The following is a 22,856-nucleotide window of genomic DNA, read 5'->3' on the forward strand; positions in this document are numbered from 1 at the left end:
GCCGTAGACAGGCCGAAGCACATGGCCCTGAATTGAAAGACCCTTCCCTGCATCATGAATCGTAGATATTTCCTCGATGACGGATGAAGAGGGACGTGAAAATATGCGTCTTGTAGATCCAAGGAGGCCATCCAATCTCCTGGACACAGAGCCGCTAGCATTGATTTGGATGTTTCCATAGAGAACTTCTGCTTCTCTACGAATCGGTTCAGTGCGCTCACATCCAGGACAGGTCTCCACCCTCCCGAGGCTTTCGGAACTAGGAACAGTCGATTGTAAAAGCCCTGAGAGTGTGGATCCGGTACTAATTCTATGGCCTCCTTGTCCAACATTTGTTCTACTAATTGCAGAAGGATCTTCCTCTTGACAGGGTCCGCGTACTTCGCCAACAGTTCTCTCGGAATAGACGTCAAGGGAGGTCTGTCCCTGAAGGGGATGAGATATCCTCTCCTCACAATTGAGAGGGACCAGTTGTCCGCCCCTCTCGACGTCCATTCTTCTGCAAAATTCAGTAGTCTGGCGCCTACTGGTGTTTGGAGGACTTGAGGTTCATTTGCTTTTCTTGGTAGGTCTAAAAGCAGAAGCCCTACCTCGTCTTTCTGCTCCTCTCTTCTTAAAGGAGGATCTCGAAGATGAACTCCCTCGAAAGGGCGGCTTCGGGACCCGGTCTTCCCCCTTCGTGGCAGGAACAGCTGTCCTCGGCCTTTTGGTTGATTGAACCAGAAGGTCCTGTGTCGCCTTCTCGGTAAGTGAGTGAGAAATATCTTTCACTTACTGAGAAGGGAAAAGCTGGTTAGACAGAGGAGCGTACAGAAGGGACGACCTCTGTGCCGGAGAGACAGCTTTCGTAAGAAAAGAACTGAATACAGTTCTTTTCTTAAGTATTCCCGCCCCGAAAAGGGAGGCCACTTCTCCCGATCCGTCTTGCACTGCTTTATCCATACAAGTCAAAATACTATTAAGGATATCGGGGCTCAGTTGTTCATTGTCTTGTGTCCTCTTGGCACTTCACCCCAAGGGACCAGTCCAGAAAGTTGAAAACTTCCAAGACATGGAACAATCCCTTGAGGAGATGGTCCATTTCAGACATTCCCCAAGTTGTCTTGGCTGAAGAAAGAGAGTGTCTCCTTGAAGCGTCCACCAGCGTTGAGAAATCTGCCTCTGCAGTAGCTGGGAGGGCGAGTCCCATTGCTTCGCCTGTCTCATACCAGATACCCCTCCTCCCAGAAAGTCTGGAGGGAGGGCAGGTAAAGACAGTCTTTCCCGCCTCCTTCTTGGAGTTAAGCCAATTTCCAAAAGACTGCAAAGCCTTCTTCATGGAAATTGTCGGCTGCATCTTCAAGAAGGAGGACGACTTTGCGGTTTTCGTGCTCGTGAACAGCGACCGAGGAGAAGGAGGAGCGGCAGAACTCAATGAATCTCCAAATTCTTGGAGTAAAAGCGCAGCCAACGCTTTGTAGTCTGATAGTCCAGCTGCTTTTTGATCTTCGGTGCCAGAGACATCTTCCAATGCAAGTTCCACCGGAGAATCATTATTAGCCGAGGGAGAACGTCTCTTCTTGCAAGGTGAAGGACTCTTCGCAGGATCAACTCCCTCCCGACAAGGTCGACAGCCGCCTGTGCGACATCTTGTGTCCCTGTCGGGAGAATGCCGATCCTGAGAAAAAACCCGATCATCATCTAAGCCCTCCTGACAAGAATGAACGGCCGCCTGTGCGACATTTTGCATTCTTCTCAGGAGACAGCTGTGCTTGCGGCAGATTTCCACCAGAAACGGACCTATCGTGAACAGGACGACGGCCGCCTGTGCGACGTCTTTCGTCTCTGTCCAGAGAAATCCATTCCTGGTCCAAATCATAAAGAGACGCTTCCTGGTTGATTTCTCCGTATTGTTCTTTTGAAGAAAATCTTTCAATGCACTTGGACGTATCTGTCCGTCTCGGACTGTGTCGTCTGTCCGAGCTGTCCACATATGGAACTTGGCGCTTGGCTGGTGTCATTCCAGTACGACACTTCTGCCTGTCCGTCTTGTCCGCTTCTGGCTCCTGGCGCCCGGACGGAGTTGCCTGCGCACGACGTTTTGTCCTATCCAGGCTGTCCGCCTTGCCACGGTTGTCCGCGGTAGGCACGAATCGCTTGAACATAGTTGTCCGCATAGGACATATCTGCCTGTCCGGGCTGTCCGCTTCTGGCGAATAGTGTCTGGTTGGCGCCGTCCGCGTAGGACACTTTTTCCCGTCCGAGTAGTCCAATTCTGGCGCCGAGCGCCTGGGTGGTTCTGTCCGACTCGGACACTCTTCATCATTGTCCGTATGTTGCGTCTCAATTCTATGAGTTTTCATCCTTCTTTCTTTATTCCTCTCTGTACTCGTACGAGGAGTAGAGGAGATAAGTCTGGAGTCCGGAACGCCCGTCGGACGAGATCTCTTAACCGGAAGAAAATCGTCCTTTTTCCTCGGGAGGTCTTTTCTCAATACTCCTACTAAAGAGGAAATCTGCTCCTGCATTTTAAGTAGGATGTCCGTCGCGGTTTCTTTCTTCTCTTCTCTTTATCATGAATAGGAGAATGCGCTCTGGAAGGTGTAGGAGATCGAGATATTGTCCTTTTGGCTCTTTTCCTCTCGTAGGGAGAATCGTCCGGAAAACGTTCCGGGCTCGAGTCCAACGTCGGAGCTTTCCAACTCCTCTTGATCGGACGCGACACTTCGTCGGAAGTCCATCTACTTCTTCGAGGAGACGAATCGGATGACGAAAAGCACTCTTTCAGGATGCCTTTCCAATGGCGATCCTTGGCAGTCTGGGACGCTACAGATTCTGCCGAGGGGACGCCTGACCGGTGGGGATTCTCCGTAACCTCCGTACGACTGTCGACATTCCTTCTCCTCTGGGCCTGGGAGCTTGGAAGAGGTCTAGGTCTGTGAGCGAGACAGAGCCGATCAGACGCACCCTCCACTACACTGGGGACACTTATGTCACTTTCCACATTCTTACCTTTAAGAGCTTGCATTTCAAGCTCCATCCTTCTTAATGCGGTCTTCAGATTTGCAATCTCCGCAGCAGAACTTGCAACATCTGCTACGGGAGAGGTTGATACTGCATGTGAGGAAGCAATTACTTTGGGGTTAGTTATACTAACTGGCTCGTTAGAGCGTGATCTACTCATACTTCTAGAGACAGCCTTTCTAACCCTATCTCTCTCTAGTTTCCTTAAGTAGGAATCTAGTTTCTTCCATCCTTCCTCATCCATATTCACACATTCATCACACGTGTTATTTCTCGTGCATTCATATCCCTTACACTTCTTGCATACCTTGTGAGGATCTAACAACACTTTCGGTAGCCTCGCCAAACAACCCTCATTCATACATCTTCTAACTTTGCAGTTAGAATCAGATATTTTTGAGCAAAATCCAAAGCCAAAATCCAAAAAACGTTCCACAAAAACGTATGCCAAACCACAGATCCAAATACGTCACCAAAAAGACAGTCCAGAAGATCAACGGCGATGAAAAACGAAATCCAAGTCAGGAGGTAACGACAACGATGTTATGGCTACCCGCGACAGAGCAAATCTGTCTTAGAAAATGGGATGGTTCCTAGTTCTGCCACCCAGCGGCAGTGGCAGTAGATCACCTGACCTACCTGTAGCGTGTGCCGCGAAATTCGAATTTCTGTCGGGGACGACGGAGTCTATAGCTAAGTATATATCTGCCAGGGAAGTTGAATGTATAAAAACATTGAATCAGGAATAGGGGGTTTTAGTTCTTTTGCCAGACATACTATGCTGGCAAGAACCCATTGCCTAGTCTCCATAGAATCTGATGCGAGATTCCAATGCTCACAAAATTCACTTGTCTACTTGGTCGTTTAGGACCAAGAGAAACAAAGAATTCCCTCATAAAAATTTCTCAAAGAAGTTTGATGAGGAGCAGTTCCATCTTGTCGGAGCATGGAATCTGTGGCCACAAAAAAGATCCCATTAGAAGTACATGATATCCTACTCTTGTCATATTGAGGTATCGTATAAGATCCCGAAGATCTTAATGCTCTGCTATCTCCAATTCCCTTTGTAGAGACAGAGTATAGCCTTTTACTGCGTTCTTTGATAGCAGATATATACAAAGGTGATTCTTCCCTCTGAAAGGGAAGAAAAAACCGCTATGTGGTTCACAGAGGTATCGGAAGAGGACAGTTTCCTCATTCCCTCTAGCACGATCTGCCGCAATTCTATGTCTTGTCCATGACTATTGTCATTTACCTTGAAAAATCCTCTCATTCATGCCCAACTCCGACTTTTGCGCATTCGAAACTCCTTTAGCAGCGAAAGAGCACAAAAGCGATCTTTTCTTCAGCACACCTGCCGTAAAGAGTGAAGAAAGCTCATTAGCTCCATCCCTCAAGGCTTTGTCCATACAGGACATAATGCTTCTGGGTAAATCCAAATCAGAAGGTTCTTCAATCTCTAGAGTACGTGCCAAAGCCCCCAACGACCAATTGAGGAAATTAAAGACTTCAAAAGTCCGATAAATGCCCTTCAGCAAATGATCGAACTCTGATGAAGTCCACCACACCTTGGCTGCGTGTAGGGCATGCCTACGGGAACTATCCACGATATTAGAAAAGTCCCCCTGGGAGGAGGCAGGAACTCCCAGGCCAAGATTTTCCCCCGTAGCATACCACACACCAGACTTCGAAGCTAACTTGGCCAGTGGAAATGCAAATGAAGTTTTCCCCCCTTCTCTCTTCTCCTTCAACCATTCATTGATGCGTTGAAGGGCTTTCTTAGCTGTGATCGACAGCGCCATTTTCAAAAAAGTAGATTTCTTGGGTGCTTTCGTCTTGGAGAATTGAGACAGCGGAGATAAAGGAGCAGAAGGTTGAAAATCTCCTTCAAACAACGAAAGAAGGCACTCAGTTAGCTTCTTGTAATCCGAGGAAGGAGCTTCCACATTCTTGTCCTCCTCCGAAAAATCCACTAAGTCTTCCTCCTGAGAAGAAATATCCTGGAATTCCAGATGTTGATAACAATCCATATCGGATTCCTTTTCCAAAGCTTGCCTGGAAAGCGAATGCGAAACTGCCTCCTTATCAAGCACTTCCGCGTCTTGTCGGGAATAAGGCGGATCAGCGCGCTGCCGCCTGCGTCCATCATTCTTCCTCTTGCGTCCTGCAGCGTAGGAGAAACGTCCCTCCTATAGAACACACTGCATCCTGGATTACGAGATAATGCCGCCTGAGAAAGCGGAGGCAACGGTTTATCCTGCGTCCTCTTGGAGGACTGCTAATCTCTCCTGCATATCTCGTAACACTTACTTAGTTTCCGCTTCCTGACGAAACTCCTGAGGAGGCGGAGAACGAGGACGCACTGGGCTGCTACGGATAGGTGAGCGATCCTGACGTCTACGAAGCGCAGATTCTCTATTAGGAGAATAACCGCCCATCTCACGGTTAGACACGTCTAAAGGACGAAAAATCTTCTTCCTTTTGATAGGGATTGCGTCCTCATCTTCCGACGAAAAGACCTCAGGGCTACTCCAACCCTCTTGTTCGTAAACCCTTTCATCCTGGGAAGAGGTCGGCATGTTCGATCTCTTGAGAGGACGCGATTCTTCCAAAAAACGTCTCTTCCTTCCTGAAGCCGAACTATCAGAAAAATAAACGCACTTCCCAGTCACGCCTTTTCTCTGGCGTACTGCTGCAGCCTGGGACGTAACAACAGGACTGCCTGAAGGGACGACTGATCGTGAGTAAACCCCTCTCGCCTCCCTTCGACTTTCGACATGCCTTCTCCCTTGGGTCTGGGAGCTTGACAGAGGTCTAGGTCTAGGAGCACGAGAGGGACGATCAGGAGCCCCCTCCACTACACTGTCACCAACATTAATCACTTCCACTTTATCAGTTAATCGCTTGATCTGATCACCCATGGAAGCCAGGGCAGCGAACACTTTCACAATTTGCGGGTCAGTAGTGTCCTCAGATACAGCAACGGGCGCAGGAGAAACCTGGGGGGAAGGTGCTACTAAATCTACATTTGAATGAGCTGGAGAAGACACAGAAATAGAATCATTCAAAGGTTTACCCGAAGAACCAGATCTCTCACTTCTAGACACTGATCTTCTCACCCGATCTTTTTCCAGTCTTTCAACATACTTCACAAGTCTTCCACTCTTTCTCATTTAGACTCTCACATTCATTGCACCTATTCTCCCACGTACATACAAACTCTCGACACTTCTTACATACAGTATGGGGATCCACTGATGATTTCGGCAGTCTCACTTTACACCCTTCTTTCACACAAACTCTAAACATACTCCCTGAATCAGACATACTAATGCAAGATCAATTGCGATTGCCAAGCTAACTTTCCGAATACGATACCAATATCCAAAACGTCAGTCAACGAGCAGGAAATTCTATCAGAGAACCAACAACGATGTTGCCGGTTCAGCTGGCAGAGAAAATCTGAGGAAAACGGGAATGGTTCCGAGCACCAGCGCCACGGGAACGGGGTGGCGATCACCTGAACTACCAGTGTACTAGCGGTTGCTGCGAGTTTTGAAATTCTGCCAGTGCGACAAGAGGATAAGCTATATATAAACCTGCCAGGTAAGTGTCATGCATAAAACGTAAAAATTTCCGCGACCGGGAAGGACCGTCAAGAAAAATCCCTTCTGTAATACAACGAGGCAGAGGCTGCTTCTGCTTAGGCCTCGCCCGAGGAAGAAAACTCAAAATTAATTCAAAAAAGTTTCTTGAACTTGACATCATGACCGCCGCTCAAAGAAACATCAACATCACACAAATCCAAGTCATCATCATCGTCAGATCCATACTGAGAAACTTCCCTTGAAGTAAGATCCTGACGACTAGCTATCTTAGGTCTAACACTAATACCCCTTCCCCCTTCTAAATAAGCGCCCTTTGGCACTGTTACGGGACTAACAGGGGACACATTGGGTAAAGAATCGTCAGGCACCTGCTCAGACCGGATCCCCCCTAGGCCTTCGCCACGACGGGGTTCACAAGCCGGGGTATCTGTCGCACCGTTACCCATGGTGCTGTCAACAGGTACCTGACGAGGAGCTGAAAATGAATCTAAAAAGAGTGTTAGACATTCTAGTAAAAGCTTCTTCAAAATTCTCTGACAGCTTGTTAAACTTACCTGAAATGTCTCTATCTAGCTAAACTAAGCTGTAATTTTTCAAACTTTTGTTTCCAACTAGTTTCCATCGCCAAAACCTTTGAATCAACATCAGAAACGACTTCACTATTTACCGGTTGTACAGGTGGCAAAGCATCAATTAATTCGGAATCGGAATCACACAATACCGAAACCGAAGAGCCATAACCATGAGCACACAAATCAAGGAAATCATTAGATACAGGTCTAGCTACCGATTTCTTTTTCTCCTTAATAAATCTGTTACGCTGCAAGATTCTTTGATGTTTCATATAGGCTAAGTTGTCAAGTCTTTATCAGACCAAGGCTTACATAAGTCGCAAAGATAAGTCAAGTCACAAACCTGTCCACGACAAAAGCTACAAATGTCATGGGGTTCATAGAACTTCGTACTCCCTGCTACTCATCCTTGTCCCACAAGCCGGGCAACTCCTGATGTTGCTGGCAGAAAGAAGCATCGAATTATCTTGGCAATCCATTGGACTCTTGGACAGGTCATGTAATTCCGGGTCGCGCAAAAATTCGTAATATAATATAAATACCACAATAGAAATAAAAGTGAATTCACTATTTTGTGGATGTACCACGTGAGTGGTAATTAATATAAAGGAACATGATATTGTTATGATACAATAAAGTTTGTTCATACTTACCTGGCAGATATATATATAGCTGTATTTTCTGAAGTCCGACAGAATTTTAAAAACTTCCGACACATGCAGTGGTCGGCCAGGTGGTTAGTACCCATTCCCGCCGCTGGGAGGCGGGTATCAGGAACCATTCCCATTTTCTATTCATAATTTTTATTTCCACTGTCCCCTGAGGGGAGGTGGGTGGGTACTTGATTATATATATCTGCCAGGTAAGTATGAACAAACTTTATTGTATCATAACAATATCATTTTGTTCATGAAACTTACCTGTCAGATATATATATAGCTGAATCCCACCTTTGGAGGTGGGAAGGGACAGAATAGAAGGATTTTGGGAAACAAATGCATGCAGATGATTTACATCTTGGTTCCACCTGTTAGCATAGCTGACTTCGTGATTACTGTCACCCAAGTCTGCTTCTGCTTTACTAGAGTTGCCAGCGAGGTAGAGACCTATAAAGCTGGTGCACTCCAGATGATCTGTCAACGGGGGCGTGACCACAATGTGACTAGACCATATTGACCATACCATGAGGGCTAAGAAAGTAAAATAAAATATATATAAATATATATCACCACCTGACCAACCTAGCCAAAGTTAAGGTGTGTTAACTAAGGCTTAAGAGTTAAGAAGTCGCCGTTGTCGGTGACTCAACAACTAAATTAAGAGCTCTTCCTAACCATTTTCTACAGGATAGGATGAGTGGTACTTCTTGCCCCCAAGATTGTGTCTGCAGACACGTATGGCCCTAGCGAGCAGCAGATCTCATATGCCATCTTCACATCTCGCAGGGAGTGTGAAGTGAACACAGAGTTGCTTCGCTAAAACATGGTACTCAGGATGTTGCTGAGTGCCATGCTCTGTTGAAATGCTTCCGAGGCCGCGCCCTCACCTCGTGAGCATTCAGATAAAAAGAATTTCAAATCTTTGTGCAAACACAATGAAGGAGGCATTTTTGAAAGAACTCCTTAAACACTAAAGCCAGGGTGTTCTTCGATATTGGGCAAGTCTGGTCTTTTTCGGAACACTGCAGATTGCCCGAATGACTTCGACTTTCTTGAGTTTTATGTAGATAAAACTTGAGAGACCCGACAGGGCACAGGACTCTCTCTGGCTCCTGCCCACTAACTTGTGCCATCCTTGCTTCCAAGCTCCTGGCCCAAGGACAAAACAGGTTTCCATTCTTAGGCCACAACGGAAGGCTTAGAGAGCACACCGCCTTGTGTTCTCCAAAGCCAAAACTTGTGACGATGGCTTAAAATCTCACTAACCCTCTTTGTCGTATCTAGGGTGGTTAGAAGAAGGCCTTCCTGATCACATGCAAGAAGTTAACAGGTAGGAGAGGTTCGAATGCTTTGACATCAAGAACTTCAGACTACGTCTAAGTTCCATATTGAAAGCTTCGATCTGGACATGCACAGTCAGTCCGTCTGTACTAAAGTCAGGTGACCGACCAGTTGACCAGTCAGACGAATCAAGGACAGCAAGGCTGTACCCTGAAGACCATAAGGTACTATACTTCGCTGAAGGATGAGTGTCTGGACTGCCTGGGCGATTCAATCTAAGCAAACCTTGGGGGTGTATCAACGCAACCCAACGTCGTCAGCGAATCAAACTCCTGACTCGAGCCTTCTGGTGCCAGGAGAAAGGAGCGAGGAGCAAAAAGGCGATTCAGTCCCGAAGGAAGAATGCCTGACAGTCCAACCTGGTCTCATGTTACACGATCATCGGGGGTGTATAAACTCAACCGACTTCGTCAACAAGAAAACTCAGGGCTTTACTATATGTCGCTGATCTCGCACGAGTGTCTGACTACGAGAAAACAGGTGAGACAAAAAGTAGATGGTGAGCGAGATTCGAGATTCCACATAACTCAAAGATCGTAAAGGGCTTTGTTGTTTGACAGACGCAAATCTCTGAGCCCAAAGGCCGTCAACAACATATTTGCGTAGTATTCTTTAACAGTTGTGACTGCCAGCTTATCCCATTCTTCAGACGGAAATGGAAGACGGTAATCTTATTCCTGTCAACATCTCGATAGCCTGAACGTAGTCAGACTCAGAGCGGAGAGAGTTGATCTGGACCACTGGTTCCCAAAAACTCGTTTCGAGGACTGGAGGGACTACGAATCGCTTTACTTCTTTCAGATTAAGATCCAGGACATTTGAAACCCTATCCAGATGTCCGGCACCTTCTTTCTATCACCTCAGGTGATAGACGCACTGAGAGATGTTCAGAATCATTCCTAGATCTTGAATAATATTTCAGTTTCCCGGTAGGAAAAAACTGTGATCTTAATTGCAGTCTATTCAGGGAAACAAACTTCTTCAGGAAGGAAATGGTCCCCTCCCAGCAAGCTCATCCATTCCTCCCCGAGTATGCTTACTTCCCTAATAAGGCTGCGCTTTGCCTAAGCAGGAGAGCATATAAAAGTGCAATGTTGCGGTAGACTCGTAGTTCTATACCGTGCGGTAACGAGCACTGAAAGGATTAGAGATAACTCTGTTGAACATAGTAAGGCAAAACGAATGCAACGTTTATTCATTCACGTAAGAAATCCCTTCAATCTTAGCTAAAGTCCGTGATTGTAGGCAGAGATACAGATAGTCAGTCAATCCCGCAGGAGAGACGTAACAGCCAGCACAGAGATACGGTTAGTCAGTCAATACCCCGCAAGAGAGAGAGGACGTAACCTACTGAGCATGACAGCGCACGATCTGTTACTGGTGGCTCGGTTGGACTGGAGGGAGGACAGACACAAGCGTGACAGCAGCAGCCAGCAGCGAGCTTACGAATGTTGTCTCTTAACTTTATGTCTGGGTTGCCAGCTACCCTATTCTACGAAGAAATAGGTCCGTTATTTTTTGAGCAGATAGACTCTCAAGCTGGTATATTTAAGCGAAACAGAAAACGCTAAATATATAGATGCGTTTGTGTCGTCAGAACACTACCATACAACGGTAAAAGATAAATCGGAAACTCCTGGAAGGCTGCAGGGAGAGTAACGATTAAATGTCCTTAAAATAGACAATAGACCTCTCGGTTGCCATCCGAAGAGGTAACTACAGCAAGCGTATATGACTTGAACCAACCAGAAATAAAATAACGCAAGGCAAATGATATTGTTATGATACAATAAAGTTTGTTCATACTTACCTGGCAGATATATATATAGCTGAATTCGGAAATACAGCTACATACATATCTGACAGGCAAGTTTCATGAACAAAACTTAAGAGAATCGAAGCAGTCAGCTCAAGCTTCTTATGTTATTGGACATAAGCGTTCATTGACGTAGTCTACAAGTCTATTTCTTGTACGAGTCTGCGAATGACGAATGAGAGCTCTTCCGAATCTTGTCAATAAGATCTTATTCGCTTACGCAATATCAAGTTAATGAGATGTTTGTCAATGAGAAAACTAAACCATTTACGGGACAAGGAGATATTTTGTCAATGAGGGGATACCCACTTACTTGACAAAACGATAGTATATTGTCAATGGGGAAAGTCACTGAATTGACAAAACGTAATCCAGGAAGTCGAGCATTTTATTTTCCGATTCCCGTCTCAAACGAGGAAGGGGCAAGAATCCTGTTAAGAGACTAGGCTTACGGCAGGTAGAACGACGATGTTCAATTCGGCAGCGTAGTCCCGACTAGAAACTAACAAAACCTATCATCTGAAAAACCCTTTCAGATGGGCTAAAAAGCTTGCAAAATTATCCTGGGAAGAGGAAGAAAATTCTCCAACCAGCTTCCTCTCCCGTATCACAACTAAAGCCTGCTAAAGCTTAAAATTTATTGGCAGTATGGCAAAAGAAGTCCTATCTTGCGCTTTCCTGAAGAGCGTCCTTTTGATGAGTACCTTTGCAAGAATCCTACTGAACATTGCCGAGAGTCCTGACGTGCAGGACATCGAGCCTTTACCTAACCCGTAACTGCCATTATCGCAAAGTCTTGACTGCGGTAGAGAAAACGAGATCTTCCCTAGAGCTTTCCTTAACTCCATCCACCTTTGCGAAAAGCAATATAATATGACAGAGACCTCTTGAATTCACGAAACCCGAGGTCTTGCTGGGTTTCGAAGACGAAGTTGTCTGTTCACTTTAAGCTTCCTCCGAAGCACTGCTTACTTCACATTCTTTGCATGTGAGGTATAAGGTATCACCAAAGGTAGAGGTAAAAATTCTTGAGGCCCAAATCGTAAACAAGAGCTTGAAGAGTTCAATAGAAACGTTCAGCCAGGCGACACACCTGGCGTGCGCTGCGCGCGGCGCGCTCGGCGTCCACTGGCGAGCATCGAGCCCACGCTCGGCGTTCCAACTGGGGGGGCCTGAGCGCGCGGAGTGCGCTCGGCGTTCCCACTGGTGCGCGCTTGGCGTGCACCCGCGCGCGCCTGGAGTCCATCCAAACGTCCCGTCCAAGCCGAGCGTCAAAAAGAAGCGTGCAGAAAAGCGTCACGCTCCTGACAGGCGTCAAAACAAGCGAGATACATCTCGAGAGAAATCCGACTGCACGAAACAGTCTCAGGAAAAGGGTTGATCGTGTGAGAATACGAGGGGCGCTGGCAGGGAACGCCTTCTTATTCCTCACAGTAACAAATAAGCTCGGACGTCCGCTCTCAAAAGCGTCCTGCTACTAAGACTTCTATTTCATATTTCTCGGTGGAAAGACGTACACGTGATCAGGCGACGTTCGCCTTCTTACTTCTCACTGGAACGCATAACGAGAGAGAGAGGACGTGAAGCGTCCTCTTTTATAAAGCTTCTATCTAGAGGGCGCGAGTCCTTCCGAAAGCTCCAACCCCTGCGCGGGGAGGACGCTTCGGAGGACGAGAAGCAATCCTTCAGGATTCGTGCACGTGCACGCACTTAGGCAGTCTGGGGATTTTCATCAGAAACTGCCGAAGGCACGCCAGATCGGTGGGGGTTCCTCGTAACCCTCCTTCGGCTTTCGACATGCTCTCTCCCCGGGTCCTGGGAGTCAAGCAGAGGTCCCAGCCTAGAGGTGAAATAAGGCCGATCTGACGCACCCTCCACTACACAAGGGGCACTGTCACTGCACTTAGCCACTTCGCTATTGCTCTCTAAAGCAAGCACTTTCGATTCTAAGATACGAATCGAAAGAGTATTAGAGAAAGGGCAATAACCTCTACAGACACTGTTTAGGGCCCGAAGGCAACATTACAGGGTTATGAGAAACAATAACAGAAGTAGCACTCTTCACAACAATGAAGGAGAGCGATCACCTCTCGCAGACATATTCATAACCCGTAGGCCATACTACAGGGTTAGGCAAAAAAAAAGTCTACAGGAAGGTTAGCAGGTTCACTACCCTGACTTTTGTTTACTGATTAATTGCGTACATACGAATCATACGTTTTCCTTACGGAATTAGACATGTTTACGGATTAATTGCGTACATACGAATCATACGTCTTCCTTACGGATTAGACAAAGTCTCACACTCCTTACATGACAAATCTCAACAAAGAAGCAAGATCTATTACCCTCGTGCATACCAAGTGCGGATCTACCGAAGCTTTCGGTAGCCACACCCTATCTTTGCAGACAACACCCTCTGAAACTAGCCTAACTAGATTCAGATATCTTATGCAAAAATGAATCAAATTCAAATCAATTTAAGATAGCGTATGTCTAGCCACAAATCCAAGTAAATAAATTAAAAGACAATTAGGATACTTAGCGGCAATGAAGTTTCCAAAATCTAAGACGGAGGTACTGGAAACAGGTGTTTCCAGCACCGGCGACAGAAAAATTATGAATAGAAAATGGGAATGGTTCCTGATACCCGCCTCCCAGCGGCGGGAATGGGTACTAACCACCTGGCCGACCACTGCGTGTGTCGGAAGTTTTTAAAATTCTGTCGGACTTCAGAAAATACAGCTATATATATATCTGACAGGTAAGTTTCATGAACAAAATTAACAATTAATGAGAGCTTTAAAGGCACAAAAAGTTTAGGAAATTTATAAAGAGTGGCCGTGATGTAAACAACACAAGCGCTCGTTAACAACTGATTTTCAGGGAAGGTTTTGTAACTGTCAACGACAGCGTTGCCAACTGGCGGACAGAACAGGAGGTAACAGGGTTGCCAATGTGGTAAATTTTGGTGCGATTTTTGGGGATTTAGGGCTAGATAAATTATATTAAGGTAATGTTTATTAATACATATTTTACAAAAACCTCACATGCCTATTTTAGTTCGTATGACGCTTTCATATATCACATCATGTTGATGAAACTTCAAAAGACATCAACCTTTTGAATGGTATGCTTAAAAATGTAATTTTATTCTTGTTTCACCAATTAAATATCGAGTGAATACGACTGATCCATGCGATGATGATGGATCCACTGCGGTGTTTCCCCTTAGTGTCACAGCGACGAAGGTTAGGTGAGAAATGAGGGCAATGACCTAGGATTGACAGTTCTACTCTTTACATGTGGACGTTCACCCGTAGAACGGTCGTGGGTGGACGGACAGGTACATCTGAGCGTGATCAAGGCTAGCCAGCTAAACCTACGGTTGCAAACTTTGCACTTTAAATCAGCCTAGGCTAGGACTTTTCAAGTTTAACTTTCATTAAATTTGATAAGACATCCAGTGTTTTCCTGGAATACACTTACCTTACGCATAAACATTCCACTAGCTATATGTCAACCGTTATCGCACCAATAGCTACTGAAATGATCAGGGTAGTAATTCTTGACAGATTCTCAGCTCAGGATGTCGGTTGGTAGTAGTAGTGGTAGTAGTAGTAGGTGGGATATGCCTTTGAAACGGCTCCCTTGCTTCTTTTATTCCTCCTTTGTTTGTGTTTGCTGGAGTTTCTTCTCTCTGAAATACCACATTTCTTTTATAAAATCTTTCCTATTCTCCACTTCCTCCCTCAGTAGAACTACCAATAAGAGTATATTTGATACTAATTCGTCTTTATTTTCTTGATATGGTTGCTGCATAAAGCTATATCTATTTCTAATCTCATTGTATGCTGGACAGTCAAGAAAGAAATGTTCTAAATTTTCATTTTGTTCCTCACAGTATAAACATTTTGTATCTTCTTCTTTTATCCTATTTCTATCATTTAACCCTAGTATACTTAGTCTGGCCCTACTGATCAGCATTGTTTTTTTAGTGTTGTCATACCAGATTTCTTCTCTTATGTTTTCTTTATATTTTCTGTAGATTCTTAACGTTGACTTTTCATTAATTTCTTTCTGCCATGTTTTTCTGTCCCAATTGTTTATTATTTCTCTTAACTGTTTGTCTTTAACTGCTTCAATTTTACTTAAGTTTATGTTCAGTTCTTTCAAATACTATTTTACTTGCATTATCCAGGTTTTTTTTTTTCATACTGACCCATGGTTATCTCATATAGGAGCCTATTTCCACCACTCTTCAGTGTATGTTTCAGGTTGAATAGTTTATTCTTGATATCTCTTGAGTGGCAGGAAGAGGCTCCTATTTCAGATCTTAACGCACAATTTGCTGTGTAACTTGGCGCTTTCAAAATTGCTCTATATACTTTATTGTCTATCTTCTGAAATTCCTTTATAGTTTTCTTGTCAAGTTTCATGACTTCCATTGCATACATGAATGATGGCATCACTAGTCCTTTCCAGTACAATTTTCCTATTTTTACTCTGCTACAGCTTTTATTGATGACTGCATTAGCCATATTTGCCATCTGCTTTGCTTTAATTTGGGCCCTTTTTATCAGTTCTCTGAAGCAGTCTTTCATGTTGTTGATTGTTACTCCTAGGTATTTAATTTCTTAACTATTATTATTCCTTCTATGTGCTCCATATTCTCCACATCATCGATACTGTACCAGTCGTTGTATATTAATATGCAGGCAGTCCCCGGGTTACGACGAGGGTTCCGTTCTTCAGGCGTGTTGTAACCCGAAAATCATTGTAAGCCAGAACATCATCAAAAATCCTAAGATAACCTTACTTTTAATGCTTTGGGTGCTTTGAAAACTAAGTAAACTGCATTCTTATTGCGTTTTCATCAAAAAGACCTTCAAATATTGATTATTTTGCATTTTTGGTGCCATATTTCTTGTGCCAGATCAGCATTGTAGGCGTCGTAACCCTGGAAATAATTTCTGATGAATATATAATTGAAAAGCGCCTTAACCTCGGAACGTCGTAAACCGAACCCATCGTAACCCGAGGACTGCCTGTATTACTCTTGTCCTTGTTTATGTTTAGGCCACATTCACTTGCGATTTCCATGAGGGTTTTTATTGATTTTGTTATTTCTTCTAGTGAGTGTCCTAGTATTAATCTGTCGTCTGCATATAATAGTGCCACTATCCTTATTACTTCATTTCTAAAACCTTCTGTTGTATTTTCTAATTTTTCTATTATCAGGTACATTATTAGTAGAAAGAATATGGTTGAGCCATTGCATCCCTGTCTTATTCCATTAGTTACATTTAACTCTTTTTGTTCTATATTGTTAAGGCATAGGCTTGTTACATCATTTGTATTCTTTGCAACTGCATTTATTACTTCTGCATGCAGCCTATATTTCATCATGACCTCAATGAGCTTTTTTCTGTTAACTGAGTCAAATGCTTTTTGGAAGTCTATTGATACTACAAATAATGGGTCCTTTCTTCTGTACGTTTCTTGTATGCAGTATTGTAAGATATATAAATTATCAATTCCTCTCCTTTGTGCGGTAAAGCCCGATTGTAGTTCCTTCATTTTTCCTATATTTCTAATATGTTTTTCTATTTTGGTTTTCAGGATCCCCAAGAAAATTTTATATGATGCATTTGTTACAGCAATTGGCCTTAGATCTTTGACTGTGGGGTTTTGTTTTTTGGGCGTAAGTGCTGTTTTTTACTTAAACCAACTTCTCTGCGTTGTCCTGCCCTTCAGTATGTTGTTTAAACATTCTGCCAATTCTTTTTTAAGGTTGTTACTTTATAAGAGTAGTTTGAACAGAACTGGCTTCATTCCATCTGGCCCTGGTGCTTTATTTGCCTTCATTTTCTCAAGTTGATTTTCTACATCTTCTTCTGTTATGTTGATTTCTTCCATGGGTCTAATCTCTGTCTCTGTTAGGTCATACACTCCATGCATATGTTCCCTTAAAGATATATGGCATTTCATCTGCTGCCCTAATCTTTTCACTATTTCTTCCATGTCATGTTTGTACTGTTCGTTCTTGCTTTCATTCCCTATCTCTTCTATTTTGTTTTCTTCTTTTTGGTATATTGTTTCCCAGAATTTTACCAGCTCTTTCCCTAGGGTTTCGTCCTCCATCTCTTGCTTATTTTCATCGAATATTCTTATCCATTCTTTATCTGATGTGGTCTTTCCTCTCAGCATGTCTATATATTCCCAGATTTTCCTGTCTATTTTTATCATTCATTATCTCATTTCCAACATTTTCATATTCTTCATATGCTTTCTTTATTATTATCTGTACTTTTTGTTTTTGTTTAAGATATGCTTCTTCATAGTATCTTTTTTCTTCTATTCTTGTGGCTTTCCTTTTTAATTTGTTATATATCCTTCTTTGGCTTATTTCTTTCTTTATTTCTCTGGTGACCCATACTGGTTTTATATCTTCTTGCTTTCCGGTCTTTAACCTTCTTTTGAGTATCTTCTCTAGGTTATTTGTTTTTGCTTCACTCATTGTTTCTTCCAACTGGGTTAGATCTCCTTTTCTGTCTTGTTGTCTTACTATATACTCTATATATTCAAGGTATTTCCTGGTAGACTCTTCTGTAACTTTCAAATATTTGATTTCTTTTGTTTCATTTCTGAATGTTTTCCTTACTTTAGTGTTCATTTTGAATTGGACCTTATGAGGTGATGGTCTGATAGGTCATATTCATATTTTCCCTCATCTATCTCTATACATTCATAGTTTCTATACGTAATTTGGTTGACTAGGGCAAAGTCTACAGCGCTGTTCTGATCTCCTCTACTCCAGGTTCTCTCTCCTTTGCAGCTGGGATCTCCATTTAATAGCGTTAAGTCATATTTTTCCATTAGGTCCATAACGTATTTTCCATTTTGGTCAAGTTCTTGTGTCCCTATGAAACCTAAATACCCATTGAAATCCCCAAGGACAATCACCGGCAGGTCTGTGGCTTTCTCTATTGCTACATATAAGGCGCTTATTATTCGTTTATTTCTTTCTTTATCACTAGTTGACATGTAGACCAGAATTATGTTAAATATTGCTGTTCTATAACTTTTACTATTAGAATGTCTTTGTGTTCCGACTTTTCTTTTTCTATCTGGATCTCTCCTTTGATTCTATACATTATTAGTAAACCTCTCCTTTGGTGTCGTTTTCATCTCTCATTGAGTCTACCACTCTGATGCTTGTTGGGAATAGTAATTTTTGCTGTTTACAGTGTGTTTCTGTGGTGCACATAATTGTGTTTTCTTTTGTTATCTCCACTAGCTCGATTATTTTTGCTTTTGTCAGTCCTTGGGTGTTTATAAGCTTTATTTCAAGATTTCTTGATACAAAATTGCTTCTACCATCTTACCATTTATCTATCTTTTGCAAACAACTTTTTTCTTCTAGGTCTAATAGTCAAGATTGTTACTTAAGTTACTTCCTTCACCTCCCTTCTATTTCCTTCCTCAGAGCTCTTAACATTAATACTAGATATTCTATTTTCTCCTAACTCTTAAATTATTCACAAAATTATTCACACTCCTAAAAATATTATTACTCCCTATCTCTAAATTATTTACAATTCTATCTAGTACTTAACATTTTCCTACCTCTAACTCATTTACACTTCTAACAATTCTATTGTTTCTATCTATATTCCCCTGGACTTCCTTTTTATAGCATTCTAGTCACCTGAAAGTTTTCCCTTCTCTTCAGTTCTTCCTTACTTATGAACCATTCTTCCTCTTTGTTATCCTGCTTTTTCTTTAATTCAGATCTTAATATGCTATCTTTTTCTCTTTCTTTAGCAGTTATGTCTGGAACTATAAATATTTTTTTGTACATATCCTTCTTTGCATTCCTTAGCAGTCTGGCACTTTTTAATATGTTCCACTTTTCCCTCTCATGGTTGAGTTTCACTAGAAGTGGTCTGGGCCTTGATCTGCCTATCATCTCATTGTTTTGTCCTTGTTGCAGTCTTGGCCTACCTAACCTTACTAGGGTAAAAAACCACATGGTACAGGGGTGGACCATGTACGATCAATGTGTACAACCCCAAGAAAAGTACATTATAACGCGTCCTGACATCGGAGATGGGCATCAGACGCGACTTGTTGGTGAGAAACGGAGCTAAAGACCTCTACTCCGGTGTCAGGACGCATTATAATGTACTTTTCTTGGGGTTGTACACATTGATCGTACATGGTCCACCCCTGTACCATGCGGTTTTTTACCCTACATCTTTAATTTTCCATTCGTCTTTATTAAGGTTAAGTTCTGTGAAAATTTCTTTGCACCTTTCTTCATCTGGCTTCAAGTTTTGTTTCCTTTAGTTGAATATGATTAGGTTTTCTTTCCTTCTGTCTTTGTCCTGGGCCTCTCTTATTTCTTCCTGAATTGTTTCCCTTATTCTACTGCTGCTGAGGATCTCTTCCTTTAAGTCTTTTGCTAGGGTTTCTTTAATGTCCCTAATCTCTTCCTTTATGTCTTTGACTAGGGACTCTTTAATGTCCCTAAGGGTTATTTCTATTTGTATAAGTCTACCTTTAAGCGTCTGGTTCTCTTCCCTGAGTTCTTTGATCTCCCTTTTCTTCTGGTCCCGACACTTACTACCTACAATCTGCACAATACCAGTTTATTAGTACACCTACAGCTCTCTGAATTCCAGCATACTGATCATTAGTGATATTGACGCAACTTGTATGAAACCATTCCCTACATTTGTCGCATTCTAACGCCTTTTGTTGCCTACCTATTTCCCTTCTACACTGTGGGCACATGTCCCCTGAATTTTGTTGAGCCCAGCACGGCTATCAACTCCACCTACGCTATCCCGGTTACTCCTAAATCCTGCCTTTTCTTATATATGCCCTAAATATGCAGAAATGTAAATCAATGTTGCGATACTTACTTTGTTCGTTGTGATCACGTTAAATTCAGAACAAACACAAAACAAAGGGAGACTCTGCTTCAAGACGTCGGGTTTGTGGAGCTTTCTCTGTTGTAGTGGAGGATGGTAGAATAGATGGTTCAAATTTGGTAGTAGTAGTAGTAGTTATGGGTCGAGGCAATTCCATTGCAACAGCGCCTCTTAATCTTGAGTTTTTTTCATTTAATGAGCTCTTTCCTTTTTCTCTCTCTTTTTTTTCCCGCATCAAGTATATGGTTTCTTTTCTTATTTCGTTGTTATCTGTAAATAGAAATTTTCCAACTATGTTACTTTCCTTCTCCTCATAGGGTTGCTGTAGCCATTGCTTTAACACGTTCTTCTCTATTAGTGCAACAATATAAGAGGAAATGAAATATATCTTCTACTGTATTATGGCAAAAAGGACAACAGGTGTTCTCATTCTGGTGCCTTTTTGCTATATTTAAATTAAGAGAGTTGGTTCTGGCTTTGAAGAGAAGTATTGAACCAGTAGAATTATCATAAATTTCTTCATCTTTTATTTTTCTTTTCCACACTTTATATATATTCACAGTCTTCCAAATCTTCTTTCCACCTCTCTGTGTCCCATATTTTGGCTTTGTCCTTTATTTCTGTTCTGGACAATCCTTCCAATTTTCTTAAATTTATTTTAACTTCATGCATGTACTTTTCCACCATTTTCTTTCCTTTTCTTGCATATCTGTAATTATTTTCTTCAGTATCTCTTTCCATCCATTTAAAGTATTATTTACATAGCTTATCTTCCCACTCATAATTCTACTTTTCATGGAAGATGCTCCTATCTCCCCCCTTAATGTGGCTACTACTGTACTTCTACATGCTCCTAATATTTTCCTGTATACCCTATTCTCCATTCTTTGTAATTTTTCTATTTCTGTCTGTTAGATTAACCACATTGGTTCCATATAAGACTGATGGTAGAGCTATATTTTTCCAGAATGTTTTACCTATTAGAACTTTGTTGCAGCTTTTTTCTATCACGGAATAGGTTAGGTTGGCTGTACTTCTCTGCTTTATTCAACATTTCCTTTTTCTGTAGCTTAAACAGATTTCTAGAATCATTTATCTTTATTCCTAAATATGTTATGTTCTCCCTCACTTTTATATTCTCTATCTCTTCTGGGTTATCCTTCATATTGAAAATAATGATGATGCTTTTCTCTTTATTTATCTCTAACCCACACTTATTTCCTATATCTATTATAATTTATATTTATTCTTGCATCTTCTATATTACTTGCTAAAACTAATCCATCGTCAGCAAAGAAAAGTGTCCCTATCTTTACTAGTCATTTTCAAATCCTGTCCCTTCCTCCTCCATTTTCGTAATTATTAAATACGTCATCAGTTTGAAAAGTGAAGTAGAACCTATGCAACCTTGCCTAATCCCACTAGTAATTCCCATTTCCTGTTCAACTCCCTCCCCTAGGTCTATTATTGTGCTATCCCCTTCATATATATTAACTACTGCCTCTATGATTTTTGGATGTATTTTGAACTGTTTCATGACTTCGATCATAACTTCTCGTTTTACTGAGTCAAATGCTTTACTGCAATCGATAGCTATTACTTTTAATGGTTTTCTATTTCTGTAGCTCTCTTCTACACAATATTGTAGTGTAAGGATATTATCTTCTATCCTACTCCCTCCTGTGAATCCTGCTTGGCATTCGTGATCTTGTTCATTCAGTCTGAGGTGTACTTCTATTTCGTCTTTTATCAGCATCATGATATATTCAGTATGATATATTTAGTAAAGCTATAGGCCTTAAATCCTTAGCCCTTGGTTTCCTTTTCTTTTCTATCATTTTCGTTCTCGATTTCTTCCAAGATTCAGGCTTTTCTTTGATTTCTAGCTCTTTGTTGTAACATCTAACTAATACTTCTAACAGGTTTTACTCTTCATTAATGCTTTGTAAAGCTCTGGTTTGATTCCATCTGGGCCTGCAGCATTTTCAGCTTTGAGCTTACTTAGACAAGCTATGACTTTTTCCTAGGTTATCAGAGGTTCCTGCATTGGGATTATCATCCTTTTGCATTCCATCAATAGGTCCATGTGTTCTCTTAGTACTTTTGGGAATCTATAGTCTCCAATTCTTATGATATCTTCTTCTGCCAATTCATTTTCATATTCCATCCTTTTCTCTTCGTTCCAGATTTCCTTTATTTTATTTTCGTGTTTGTTGTAAATGGTTCTCCAATAATTCACTAATTCATCCTTTGTTTAGGCCTCATTTAGCTTGCTTCCCTGTTCATTTTATAATTGTATAGTTTCTTTTTTTGCTCTTTGCTTATTTCTTAATTTACCAATATTTTCCCAGAGCTCTTTGTTTTTGTTTCTTCTTATTTCTTCTGTTATTTTCTTTTCATAAATTGTTATCTCTTCTCTTATAAATAGCTGCACTTCTAGGTAGTTATATAGCCTTTCACTGATGATACCTGTTAGTCACTTCCACATTACTGGTAGGAAGGAGATAGGCCTGTTGTTACTTGCGATTTTTATTGCAGTGTCTTACCGAACAATTATACAGCTGTAGGTTCCCTACGAATGGCAGACAATAGATTCAAAACTTCCTCGGTGGCGCTGCCATCACTGATGTAGGTGACATCATCTCCCTCCACTCGAGGGAGCTACAGGTACAACTGCCCAGGTAACATCAATTCGTTCTCTGCTGGCTTCTGGTGAACATCGGTGGTCGGTGCAGACTTTTTTCTTCATTTGTTGGGAAGTATTATCTCTCCAATATCGGTGAAGTATTCAACTCCGTGTTTGTAGGATTGAAGCTGAATTTCTTTTCTGCAATTTTGTGGTCTTACCATCATGTCGGACTCTAGTCCTTCAGTAGTTAGGTTTTGCGCCGGAGGGTGCAAAACTAGGTTAGTTAATT

At 42.2% G+C, this 22,856-nt stretch overlaps 2 protein-coding genes across 4 annotated transcripts in view; one reads left to right on the top strand and one right to left on the bottom strand.

Annotated features, from left to right (window-relative positions):
• LOC135222647 (uncharacterized) overlaps positions 1-20,900 on the bottom strand; it is a 205,852-nt gene extending 184,952 nt beyond the window's left edge. The window contains exons 1-2 of one of the 3 annotated variants that reach the window (XR_010316303.1): positions 19,930-20,176; positions 14,489-14,699 (exon numbers count right to left, since the gene is read on the bottom strand). Coding sequence is in view for 1 of the 3 variants with exons in the window: in XM_064260786.1 (XP_064116856.1) it covers positions 14,489-14,503 (15 nt within the window). In the remaining 2 variants the exon portion in view is untranslated. Of the gene's footprint in view, positions 1-14,488; positions 14,700-19,929 lie in introns of all 3 variants that reach the window. The other 2 variants (XR_010316304.1, XM_064260786.1) reach the window with 2 other exon arrangements.
• LOC135222649 (rho-associated protein kinase 1-like) overlaps positions 1-22,856 on the top strand; it is a 298,624-nt gene that overhangs the window by 246,702 nt on the left and 29,066 nt on the right. The window lies entirely within an intron of this gene.

This window comes from Macrobrachium nipponense, chromosome 8, assembly GCF_015104395.2.
Source record: "Macrobrachium nipponense isolate FS-2020 chromosome 8, ASM1510439v2, whole genome shotgun sequence".
Classification (NCBI taxonomy): Eukaryota; Metazoa; Arthropoda; class Malacostraca; order Decapoda; family Palaemonidae; genus Macrobrachium; species Macrobrachium nipponense.